Genomic DNA, 13,272 nt, shown 5'->3' with positions numbered 1-13,272 from the left:
ACTCTTTTTCCCTGAGCTGGGAAAACGCTCTACCCCAAAACCCAAATCACAGTATTTTAAAGGGTAGTTTGAGAAAGAATGGTATTCACTTTGTATTCAGAAGGGGAGGGGGTCCTGTTGACAGCTACACGGGAGCCAATGGGAGGTGGCGGTTGCGGTTTTTGAATAACCCCAGCTGACACGAAAAGGACTGCGTATTAACATTGAGACTCTTTGTTGACCTGTGAGGACATTTTAAATTGTTTAATGTTTCTATACCTTTAAAAGCATTATTGAAGATCCCCAGATATTTCTCAAAGCCTCTTTCCTATTTAGACAGACACAGAAAAAAAGGAAAGAGAACTTTTAAAATGTCTTTAATGAAAATTCTGGTCTTTCAGATCCAGATAAATCAGAACCAAGAAAAATGGTTAGAGGACACTGAATGTCTCTTCTTTTATACCCTTTCTGGAGAGGTCCCTGCCGGTGAGGGACAGATGTATCTGTTGTCTCCGTCAGCCACTCCTTGACATCCTCTTCTTGAACAAAGAAAACCTCACACCAGGGAAGATAAATTCTGTGTTCCTGTAGATCAGGATACAAAGAGTTTCCCCTTACACTTCGGTGTGAGCACAGTCAAAACAAATTATTCAAGCTACAGATGACCAAACACTGCCCTATCCAAGTTAGGCTCACCAAGACAGCCAATCTCCTCTCTTTAGCATCCAATCTAATGCCCCACGGTCTTTGAGCCCTAAGACCACCTAAATCCAGCCCAGATGCTTTCTAATAAGTTATTCCTGACATTTAAAAACTTTTCTAACACTCTTACCAATCCAGTCTAGTTTCCGTGGAGTGTCTTTCTCCGGGAAACCATAGTAAATCCAATTTATTTGCCTCCAGGGGGATTAGCTTGATTTTGCTGAAGGCTTTGACAGGTCTTAGGGATGCTGCGACTCTCTCCTCCCTTGCTGGTTTTCCTTGTCTTAATCGCTAAAGAGTAGTGCCAAAGATCGCTATGGTCTCCATCTTCAAACCTATGGACATTGCCTGTGGGTCTTTGATAACATTTCCTGTAGACGTTTCTTTCGGTTACTTGTATGGACAAGAGAGTACTCCTGCTTCCCAGCGCTAGGGCCATAGTTTTCTGAACTCTCTTTGTAACCCAACAAAGAGGGAGTTAGCAGCACAGAGCTTTGAAGGCTCTGGGTAAACCTGGCAAGATTTCAATAACTTAGTTCACTTCATGATTCTTACAATCGTCTTGCCTAGCTGTATAGCCTTTCAATGTAAAAACATAGCTTTTCTGCAGATAGTTTACAGAGCCTTTGAATCCGTTTTTTAAAACTGTAATAGTAATAGTAATAGTAGTAGTAGTAGTAATAATAATAATAATAATAATAATAATAATAATAATAACAATAATAGTAGTAGTACCCAGAAGGCAGAAAACAAAGAAACAAACATCACACAGGGCTTTGAGGCCCTGACTTCAGTTCTCCTTTTTACTCTGATGCTGGGACATTAACTCATAAATCATCATCTAAAGAGTCCTAGATGGATCTTCTCCCCTTCTCCTCCTCCTCCCCCCAAGCTCTCTCGCCCCGCCCTCATACTCCATAAGAACTCTAAGAACTAAGCTGAAACCGCAACCTTCCTTTAATTGTTTTTCGAGTTGCGGTTTCATACAGGAGCCCAGGCTGGCCTCGAATTCGCAGCAATCCTCCTGCCTCCACCTCCTGGAGACCAGGAGCCACCAGCTAAGAATAAGTACACCAGGGTTACTGAATGAGACGCTGGGAAAGGTCAGACTGTCAGTTGACCTGTGGTTCCGGGGAAGTTTCAATTCTTCAAACTGGGGGGTTGGGGGGAGAGACAAAAAACAAAAAAACTTCAGTTCTAAAACTGCTGGGACAGCAGATTCTTTGGTTCTCCTGAGTCCCAGCTTCCAGTCATCGCGAGGGTCAGTTGTGCTCCTCTGAATGTGAGAGCGATCTAGAGAACACTTGGGGAGAAAAGCAAAGAGAGAGGAGTGAGCGCTGTGCCTTTTCCACCTTTTCGGTCATGCGGCAGCACCTTGGCCATCAGCTCACCTCCACCTCCTTGGAGTGGGGTGCAGGGCATTCTCATGGAATCCCTGGAGTCCTAGGGGTGGGGAAGAGGGCAGGGATTGAGGTTGGCCCCCAGCATCCGCAGGAGGATGGGCTGTACTGAAGAGTAACACCCGAGGGAGCCTGGGTGGTGCAGCCCCAGTTGCCTGCAGAGCCCAGCAGCCAGGAGAAGCTCTGGCTTTGGATTCTGTCTTTGAAGAGTTCTCTGGAAGTTGGAGGGGCGGGGCAAGCGGCGCTCTCCTGTCCTACTGGAGTCTTGCGCGGGAGTGTGAGCGAGAAAGACAATCACAGTCCCAGAGCTGTCCGGCTCCTGAGCTGAGGTGGACCCCCGGTGCTGCCCACGGGGTCGGTAGGGCGCAGGCGCTGGGCTGACAGAGCGCAAGGGCAGAATGGAGGGGCTGGTCTTGCTCAAGGCCCTGGTCACTCGGCTGCTGTTCCTGTTGCATTCCCTGGTCGCTGTCTGGAGAGTGACCTGGGTGAAGGAAGAGCACCGTTACTGGCTGCTGGCTCTGCTCAACCTCTTGCTGGTCCTGGAGACGGTGCTCACTCTCAAGTTCAAGCGCGGCCGAGGCTACAAATGGTGAGAGTGCCCTGGGGGAGGGAGGGCGCACAGGGTCCGGGGCATTGTTCGTCATGGTCCTAGCCGGCGGCACCAAAGCCCGGGTCTCCGATGTCTGTGGTTTCCCCGCTGGCATTTGCCGCCCCCCTCCCCCGCCCGGTTGATTTCCCCTGGAGTTTGGCGGGCACGTGGGATACCGGTGCATCTTTTTGGACACGCCAGTGGTACCTGGGGTCCCAGCGCAGCGCTGGGAAGGCTGGATCCCGGACGGATGGACCTAATTGGTTGATCAGTTAAAACTGTCTACCAAGTGGAGCTGATCTCTGGGTGCCCTGCTTTTTTTTTTTTTTTTTTTTTTAAGTTGGAATGTGAGCCAGGGATGTACCGGCAAGAACCGGGAACCCTTGCGGGGCATCCGCGGTCTTTGCAGAGCTGAGCTCTCCTGAAGTGCGGTCCCCCTTCCCCGCAGCCCCCCTCCCCAGCACCTTTGGTTTTAGCCTCTTCCGTTCTCCACAGCCCTCACAGCGCCTGAGGTTTTAGCCACTTCCAATTTCTTCCAACCCCAAAGGTCCCTGGCTCACCAGTGTGGAACCAGTTTCAGGTGTCTGGGTTTGGAGGCTTGGGAGCTTGGCAGCCTACTTCGCAGGCCAAGACTTGTACTACAGACACTGGAGGAGGGGCGAGCAGGTAGCGGTTTTGTCTTAACCTCAGCGTTGAAACTCCAGGTTCCGCTGGCTGCTGCAATCCTCCCCTATAGACCCAATGCAAGTGGAAAGGCTGACACAAAGGTGGTTTGGCCCTTTGCAAAGAGCACCCCAGCTCCCCACCCTTACCTTCCAGGGAGGTTCCATCTCAAACTCTTCCAAGTCAGGTCTTTTTCCACAAAAAAGGGAAGTATTAGTTTGTTTATCCACTACATACACTTTGCTGTGGTATTAGCCGTCATGTTCAGGGGCAGAGAAGCCCCCTCCACAAGAGAGTGCAAAATGGTTATATATTTCATAGCCACCGTGGGGAAAATGGGCTACCTTTGCAGCTGATGTGTACCTGACTTAAAATCTCCGCTTTTGAAAAACTGTCTAGAAATGTCGGTGCTGACGTTCTTGGAGGATTGGGATAGGTAGCATGGCAAGGGTGGGTTTGGTAGTTCCTAATACCTTTCCCACAGGCGAGGCATTTGCGGCCATTTCTAATCAGACTTCTTGATATCGCAAAGAAAAATCCTATTCAATTCCCAAAAGACGTCTGACTCATAGAGGGGAGAAACAAAGAAGGAGAAAGCGTAAGTTCACCCCTATAACACTCCTATAACAGATAAATCTGAGATTCGTTGCTGCTGTTGCGTATTTGAAATATACTAGACGTATCTTCTATCGCAGGAGGAAGTCTGAGGCCAAAGATTGTCCCGTGTTAAGTAGTCCTGACACCAACCATGAGTGCTTCTGGGACAAATGTCAATCTCAGACTCAGAAAGGAGTCAGTCAGATCAATAAAACCTGAAGTAACCCCATCGTTCCCACGAGCAGGCCCAAACCATTCTGGGCTGGTAGACTTTTAGCCTCTTGTGTGCATTTTGACTGACTGCTGATTCAGGCTATTGTGTCATTTACTCTCAAGAAGGGATAGATCATGTGGACCGAATGTATGTGTGCTAGTGAGTCAGATGACTGGGTAACTGGAGCAGTGGTGGATTTGATGTGTGGGCTGCAGAACTAGACTTGAAATGGGGTAGGTGGTGGGCATTCTTTCTTACTTACCATGTGATGCCAAGGAAGTTATTTGGTGTCTGAAAGCTTGAGTCTCAGATCTACAAATACGTATTTCACAGTCGTCGAAGAATTACGTGAACATATACATATGTTGATAGTTAACTAATCATAAGAGGCTTTCTTTATATCCTGTTTTTTCCCCTTTTGTTCATATTAAAACATTCTACATTGAAATTTCAGCTAGTCACATTTTGTTCTTATGTAAGTCAAGGAACTTTAACAGAGGAACCAGCAAATAACCGTTGGTTCAGAGTACAAAAACACAGAAACAATCTTATATTTCAAACTAGAGACCTGGGCCGTGTGTGGTACATTTGAGCACTGGCTCAGAGAAAGTTTCTGGTTCGATATCCATCAGAAATATTCAAAAGCTAGCAGATAAAAAAGTTGATACATCTGGTTTATTATAAAACTTCAGGAACAAATGAGTGTTTGCAACCTGGTACAAATAACCCACTCAGAGTTCCTCCCAATGCCCACGCTATACTTTGATTTTACTATACATAAGTCTGCAAGCACGGTCATTTGTGCTGTAGGTAAAAACCACAGACAAATATGAGGAAAAAAAAGCCCTAAAATAATACTCTGCTAAAAGTACACATGAAATTATCCTTGAAATATCAGGACAATGAAATGGGTTTTGATTTGAGATCTTTTGCATTCATTCTAGGTTGGCGTTTTCTGAGTAAAACACAGCCTAATCATTTGCGACTTGACAGTGTTAAGAACAGTTTTCTATCCAAAATTTCCACCCGACAGAACCCAAGAGGGGAAAACCCAACATTATTGCAACATCTCTGCTAAGTATATACAGCGAAAGAACACATATTGTCTATATGGGAAAGTGTTAACTTTATTTAGTTGTATGTGTAGATTCACATGAACCGAGATAATTCAATAAGTAGGTACACTTTTGAACCATGGGCTGTTATATTTTGGAACCTGCTCAAAGAACCAAAAGTATCTATATGGAGAGAAATAGGCAAAACCATTATCATCCCATCATAGCGGGGAAAACACCATGATTCACATTAAAGGACTAATTGAAAGAATATGGTTTCTTTAGACTGATGCTATTGAAAACGGTGTGGTAGATTTTAACCACTATCCAAGAGGGCTAGTCACAGGACCCTGCAGGGACAGACTTCTGTGCAATGGCTTATTATAAGGATGGACTTGGAGGAGAACTGTAGGTCTTCCAATTGGAAACAATCGTTCTTTCCACCCAAGAAGAAGAAAGAAAGTAGTTAAGAGCATTTCCAGAGAAGAAGAAGAAGAAGAAGAAGGGAGAAGTGGAGGGATTATTACTTAACTCTTATGTTTTCTTCATTTTTTTCTCTCCATTGTCTGTCAAACCATCCTATGAATTGTCATTTGGGCAAAGTCAAAGCACACAAGACGGGGTTTCAGTTGCTTGGCAGCTCATAGAGCCAGATAGGAAGAGCCTGTCTTAGAAGTTGCAGCTCTCCCATATTAAAGGATCCATCGTATCCAATAGAATCCAACCGATGGCTATGACAGAGTAGAGTCAAGAGACCAGCCCAACCCTGCAGGCAGAGGTCGGCATGCATGCGCAGGGAGCAGAAACCCCGTTACAATACTGTTACACCCATGGACCTCCTTCGGTCTATTCAAGGCTAATTTGAATGATACTCGTTCTGTTAATATTTAAACCTGGACCCTAAAACGCTAAAAAGAGGGGATTTGGCACAAGTCCCAGTGCTATAAAGGACAGTGGAGATTTGGTTTCCTAGTGTAGCAAGCATGCACAGGCCTCCAAGGACATCTTCCCAACCCCTTGGAAGGGAAACGTAGAATTAGATGCTGAGCTCAGCTGCTCAGGGACAAGGAACATTACAGCATCCCGAGGAACTTGCCAGCTGGAGTGGTGAATGCTGGAATCCTATAGAATCCACGGGGCGGGTCTGTGACACACCCTCGCAAGACCCGTCAGGACCATCAGGGGAGCTTGTTCTTCAACCCGTGTTACCTGGATCTTCACTTGTGTTTCTGCAAGATGGAAATCAGCATCACTTAGTTTCATTATTTTTTCTCGATTTTTATTTTCAGTTGTCTGGGCAACGATCCAGTGGATCTGAGACTTACCATTTAGGTAAAAATCAAGCACAAGACAATATTTCAGTTGCTTCCCAGCCAATAGTGATAAAAGAGTCCTCGGGGGATAGAAAAATTACCCAAGATTGTGACAAGTTTGAAGCCTGCTCGCCTGGAAGGGAGGCGGTATCTGGGAATTTAAAAAGAAAAAAAAATCAAGTTGAATTTACTGTCAAAAGTACTGAATTTTAAACACACATCTTCCTTCATCAGAGCATCAATAACACAAAGGATATCTTCTGAGCCTTTGAGTTCGTAGATAGTGGTCCTTGCTGTCTCTCCTTTCTGTTTCCTTTACGTGTGGTCAGGCCAGAACTATTTCTTTGTTTTGTTTTGTTTTCTGGACGGTCCAATGTCATCCTGGTGACCTTTAACCTGTGCTGTTTTCTCTTCCTGTGAGTGTGGTGACTATTGATATATGCCACCAACCCAGGCTTGACAATTATTTGCATGACAACTAACAGCAACATTAAGCAAATATTGAGCCTGAAATTTGTTGTTGTTGTTGTTGTTGTTGTTTTATCGAGGATATAGCATGATTTTATAATCCATATTTATATTTCTTCATCTAAAAAAATGAATATCAAAGTCAGCAAAAAGAAAAGAAAGAACATCGCATGAATGTTTTCCTGAAGGAGTTTCATTCTTACCAACCATAGAAAAATAGAACACTTAACATTTATATATTTCTGCACAACTATAATTTAATTCATACTCAATAGTCACTGGCTAACACTATCATTCATGATAATCCAAAAATACCTAAATTAGCAAAGACCGCATGCCTGAAACTTTAAAACAAAAGGTAGTGTTTTGATTAAGGGCCCAAATGTATGGAATGAGAACGATTATGAGTCTTTAGCATTTGCCAAACCTCAAGGTCCGATAGAATCCATATAGGTGATCTCGTATAATCCAGCACACACAGCAATTGCTTTAGTTTTCTCTTTTTAGCATTTTCAGGAGGGAAACTGAGGCACAGAATTGCTAATCTTTTCACCTAGGCGCACGGTGTTAGGATCGAGGAGTAAGGGAGTCAGGAAGGCTCTGAGCTCTCTTCCTTGTCTGCTTCAGTCTTCAACCATCCAGAGGCGTCAGAGCCTGGTGAGCAAATGCGGAGAGGAGAGGGAACTTGAGGGCATTTGAGCAACAAGGAGATCAAAAGGGCTGAAATCAGCATCTGAAGGGGGGGTGCAAAGCCCGGCTAAATAGAGGATGCTCCCAGCACAGAACCTTGGTACCTCTCAGGTGGGTGCACTGAGCCTCAGCTTCATTCAAGCACAATGAAGCAAACTGGTGTCCACGCTCCTTGTATGTAGTGGGCACGCGAATGTGGAAGACCGGGAAATGAAAGGAGGAAGCAGATTCCTGCCCTCCGACACATCGCACTTTAAATCAAGGGAATCGGAAAACAACCAAGGAAGGATGTAATTGATAAACCAATGAGCTAGCATAACGGTGAACAGACCCTTGGTATAAACAAAGGATGCCTGTGTGATGTGGGCTACGGAATGAGAAACACGCAGGCTCCGCTTGATAGCTGGAGGGGCTCTGGAGAGGATGTGATATCTGTGAGGTCTGTATTCTTTATGTTTCTCTTGCTGTGAAGAAACACTGGGCCACAGACACAGATCAGAGAGAGTGATCTGGAAATGGTACCAGGCTTTAAATCTCAAAGCCTCCCTCGGTGACATATTTCCTGCATCAGGGCCATACTTCTTAAACCACCCCAAACATTTTCATCAACTGGAGACCAAGTATTCAGACTGCCTCAGACTGTGGGAAATGTTACTCATTCAAATCACAAGGGCCCAGATATATTAGAATAATCCAAGGAGGAAAAAGGCAATCAAAGGAGATAATCCTGTGTGCTTCCAGATACTAACAATGCACTGTCAAATGACGATGCCATCTTTTTGCTCTGTTCATTTAGTGAAATGGTAGCATTTCCTGCTGGTCTATGGCCAATCCCGTCTCTGGTTCTTGGCCACCTGAGCAGGCATTGGTTTCATCTCATGCAATGGACCTTAAATTCAACCAGGTAGTCTTTGTCTTCAATCCTATTGATCTTTGGAAACCCAAATGGGGTGAAAGAGAGGAGCATTTGAGGAGAGACCCATCTTGGTTGACTCCCAGGTGGCCATCTTGGATCATGAAAGTTCTCTCAGGAAATAGATGCTTGGCCTGAACTCACTTGCTGCTCCTATTTCCTGGAAGTTCTCTGCATTGTTAGTTCTTCCAGCAACATTTTTAATGGCCAATCATATTTTCCGGCCCCATCTGCAGTGAGTCAATATATATCCTGAGACTTGAGACATTGTCTTCTGTATTCTCTGTACTCGCACAGATGGGTCTGTCTTCTGTATCCCAAGCCTCCGTCTTGGTGTAGAAAGTTAAGGTTACAGTGTTTTGGAAGCACACATCGAATGGCTCGCTTCCTATGACATGGTTTTGTGTCATTCTTGTGGAGACTCAGTCCCAGTTTTCCCCTTATATTCTTCTGTGATGGCCTTTCGAGGTAAAGCCATTGATGTATAATGGACTGGGGACAGATGTAATCATTATACTTGAATAAGAGCAGGTTATCAAGGAAACTGAAGTGCTGACTGATGACCAACCTTCATCCATGAGAACACACAACCGAAAACTTCTAGAACTGAAATCAAGGTGACCGCCATCTTTAGAGGGTTTTTTCTCTCTTTTTTTTGGGGGGGGGGGAGGAGCAAAAATCGATATGGGTAACTCAAATACATCAGCACAAAGATATTCCTATTTTAAAATTTCCTGCGCTTCTCCTCATAACAGTGACATTATTACTTACACAGAATTGGGACAAAGGTGAACTGTTTCATTTTCTTGCTCATTAGAGAATTCACATTTCCATCAAGGCTGAGCTCCTTGTGTGGGTGCCACACACGACTTTATAAATTCTTCGGAATTGTTAGGATTGAGAGGCTGAAGCCCCAGGTGTATCAACCACATTTATTGTGGAAAACCAGTGTTCCTTTTATTCTAAGAATCATAATGCATGCACCATGAGAGGAAACTATTCGAAGGTCACATAGAAGTGATATCCAGGACACAGGAAATTACTCATACGAGGTGACAGAGTGGCAGAGTAGGTAATGACTTGGTTTATTTTCTCTAGACATAAACATGATACATATGTGTTTATGTGTTTGTGTTTATTCACATAAATACACGTATGATATATATATGTGTATGTATATATATTGTACACACATATATATCTTAGAATGGTGTTATGTTTTAATTGATTTATGTGTTCAACCTCAAAAAGTTAGATGATTTGCAATTGACTTAACTTATTGCGCATATTAAAGATTAATAATTCCTAAGAGAATGAAATTTCTCCTCTAGCTTGCACTACTGTCTCTGGTCGAGTTATTTCTCTGCTTTCTATTTTCCTGGATATCCTTAGTGTTGTGTGTAATGCTGTGTTCACTTAGATCAGCCACCAGGTAACGTGGTTGCATTATTTTTGAGTAGTCTCTGGTGATGCTGAGGAGGGAGATGAAGGTGACCATCACGGGGTGACAATGGAGGTGATAGCAGTCAGCAGTCACGGAGCACTGGGGACATAGAATTTGTACATATTCATTGTCTTCTGTAACCGTCAAATGACTGTAAATTCATTTTCCTTTAAAAGCCCATCTTACTGTGATTTTACCGATGCATGGCGAAGTGACTTGTCTAAGGTCCCCAACAGTGACAGCAAACCAGGATTTCCACTTCATTGTCTCTTCTTGCTATGAGGGATAAGGTACGTTCCATGAGGCAGGAAAGTTCATGCTAAACACACAGATCACACATTCAGGTGAAAGCAGATGTTTTCGTAAAAACTAAATAGGTTATAAAGAAAAGAGAGATGGGAATTCTAGACAGCTTCAGTTCAGTTCTCAACCTTGTCTTCAGAAAAGAGTAAACATATACCATTATCTTTATGTCTAAGAAGTAGATTATATTATTAAATACATAACATTCATAGTGTGTTTTATTTATCACAAACCACAAAATTCCTATAAGCGTGACCAATTTAATTTCACTTACGCTTAGTAAACAAGCATTTATTCTCAATCAACAAGCCTTCCTCGTGCGAGATGTTGCTATGTCCCCGAGGGATACGAGGTTTTTCCAGCTGCATGTGCGTGCCAAGTGCCCTGGAGGGAAACAAAGACTCTTCAACAAATTATGTCCAGGGTGCAAAAGGACTGGACAGTCAGGATACAGTAGCAAGCCAGCTGTTGTCCAAGCGAGAAGAAGCGACAGAAGGACACAGATTGAGGAGCTTTCATGACGGTGCTGATGTCTGAGGGAAGAGGACAGAGTTAAGGACAAAGCCCAAGGAAATGGTGGTGACCGGGATCATTAAGGTTCTGCTCAGAACCTGTGCATGCAGAAAGATGTCACAGTTTCCTCTGCTCAGAAACATTTTATGTTAAGAATGGTACACGGGTCCTCAAATCGATCCATACCTTTTCCCTGTCATGAGTTTAGTTGTGAGGCAAGATCCTGAAGTTCAGATATCCTTATCTGGCTGGAATACAGTAGGCCTTGCTTCAAACTTGCTTTGGGACCTTTGAGATGGAGTAAGGAATTTTGAGATTGAGTGCGGTTCGCAGAGAGCAAGTTTCCCTTTCCGCTTACATCACAATTTGTGAGTGTGGCTTTTATTTAAGAAATATTAACAACTGTGACGTTTATAATTCAGAATTTTAATGTTTGCCTTCAGAATTATCTCTCTGGACAAAACTTTTGTGTGAGCACTTCTCAAGGAACCTCAAGTACAGAATGATTCTATTGCAATGTGTAATCCATTCCCAATCTTTTAGGAATTCCTCTTTTGCTAGGAATTTTAGGAATTCCTCTTTTCCTCTTGTAAGTTTCTATGAAAAAACTGAAAGAAGAATCTGTCATCTAATTGACAGTATATGTCTATGGGGGTGGGGGGTTCCCATGTGCTTACAGCCACACAGTAATGGCCTCCCTTGCTGGTTGAAGGCACACACAAGAGATCTAGGAACGGGAGTAGAGGAGAGGGGTAGATTACTTAAAAAGTAAATGGATGCTGGCTGAGGTCAAGACAGTAAGTTCTTAGGAGTTCAGAAGCTGTGCTCTGCACATTGGTATCATTTTAGATGTTATAAACAGGCAGGTAACGGACAGAAGCTGAGGCGTGAGCAACTGTATGGCCCCTCATGGGAGGCCCTTACTAAGGAGCCAAGATGGAGGTCACATAGGCTGAAGGCCACCCAGAGAAACCAGCCCATTTACAAAGGGGCCAAGACATCTTTGAGACATAACTCAGGGCCTCCTTGAAGGACAACTTGGCATACTTTCTCAATTTCCAATAAGTGACGTTTCCAGAAATTATATTGGGCATATTGAAGGGGCTTTACCATCAGATTTTGAAACGTGACTATGTGATCCTTGTATCTCTCTTCTGTTCCGTAGAGTGTAAAACGCCACGAAGTGAAATGGAAATTCAATCAGAAGTAATTTTTGCTTTGCTTAAATATTACCCACATCCACATTTGTATGCATAATTAGAAGCCTGAAATTTCTTTAAAAAAGGAAGCAAATGTAACAAGTTACACTATGGTTAATTTCCCCCCTGTATGTATGTGTATAATGTTCTATGCCTAAAACGAATAGGAGTTACATTTTCAATAAGAAAAGAACAATAATTGTCATTTTCAGAAAGAGCAAAATAGAATCCTAATTCTAGGCCAATGCTGAGTTGAAATACATAAAATCCACTCCAGCCCTAACATGCTAAATGTCATGACATAATCATTTTATGAAAAGGGTTATAATTTATAGAAATGACTACTTTGTATGGTAAATAGCATTTTAGTTTTAGTATGAAACGAGAAGAATGCAGTGAGTATGTCTTTTTAAGAACTCAGTGCAAAGCTGGATGTGGCCGTGTGTGCTCACAACCCCAACGCTAGAGAGATGGAGGGCGAAGGAGCAGGAGTTCAAAGCCAGCCCGAGGTATCCGAGACCTTGTTTTAAAAGAAAAAAATAAAATAAGGAGAGAGTCAGAGTCGAAATAAGCAAGGCATACACAGCCGAGCACATGGTCAGGAAACGAGACCACGTAAACAAATTCGTTAATAGGCCGATAATTACATTAATATACAAAGGCAAGACCCGCGAGGTGCTTCTTTGGAGGGAACTTGTATTAGGAATGTTCAGAGGAGTTTTAATTTAGAAAACACAGCTGAACAAGATAATGTGGTGTTACAGAAACAAGCTGGCCCGGGTAACATTAATGAAGATTATTATGCATTTGAGTTTCTCCAAGCCGTTAGCTCCTTGGTGGTGGGCTATTGTCAGGTTTGCAAAGATTTCCCACTGGGATGTTTTATAGTCCTTAAGTGATGTCCTTAAGTCAGTGTCCAGCAGTACAATGCGTGGCATTTATATAAATAACTGTCCGGAAACCCAACTCATTTGATTTCTGAGCTGAGTCTCTTAGGACATTATTCATCAAACAAGCTGTTTGGAGTCTAAGTATTTCCAAAGCCATCAAGGCAAATGCATATAAACACACACACACACACACACACACACACACACACACACACACATATACCACACCACACACCACAAAAACACACACAGTGCAATTATCTGATCGCTCTAAGAAAACTCGTGTGAATTGATTCAAACTCGCCTGGTTCCAAAGGTAAAGAGTATTCATGACATAAAA

At 43.4% G+C, this 13,272-nt stretch overlaps 1 protein-coding gene across 2 annotated transcripts in view; it reads left to right on the top strand.

Moving 5' to 3' along the window:
* Positions 1-293: 293 nt before the first annotated feature.
* Positions 294-13,272, top strand: part of Tmem26 (transmembrane protein 26) — a 53,199-nt gene continuing 40,220 nt past the window's right edge. The window contains exon 1 of one of the 2 annotated variants that reach the window (XR_005497258.2): positions 294-2,670. Coding sequence is in view for 1 of the 2 variants with exons in the window: in NM_001107623.1 (NP_001101093.1) it covers positions 2,480-2,670 (191 nt within the window). In the remaining variant the exon portion in view is untranslated. The remainder of the gene's footprint in view (positions 2,671-13,272) is intronic. The other variant, NM_001107623.1, reaches the window with a different exon arrangement.

The sequence above is a fragment of the Rattus norvegicus genome, chromosome 20 (genome assembly GCF_036323735.1).
Source record: "Rattus norvegicus strain BN/NHsdMcwi chromosome 20, GRCr8, whole genome shotgun sequence".
NCBI lineage: Eukaryota > Metazoa > Chordata > Mammalia > Rodentia > Muridae > Rattus > Rattus norvegicus.
This window is presented reverse-complemented; position numbering and strand designations above follow the sequence as displayed.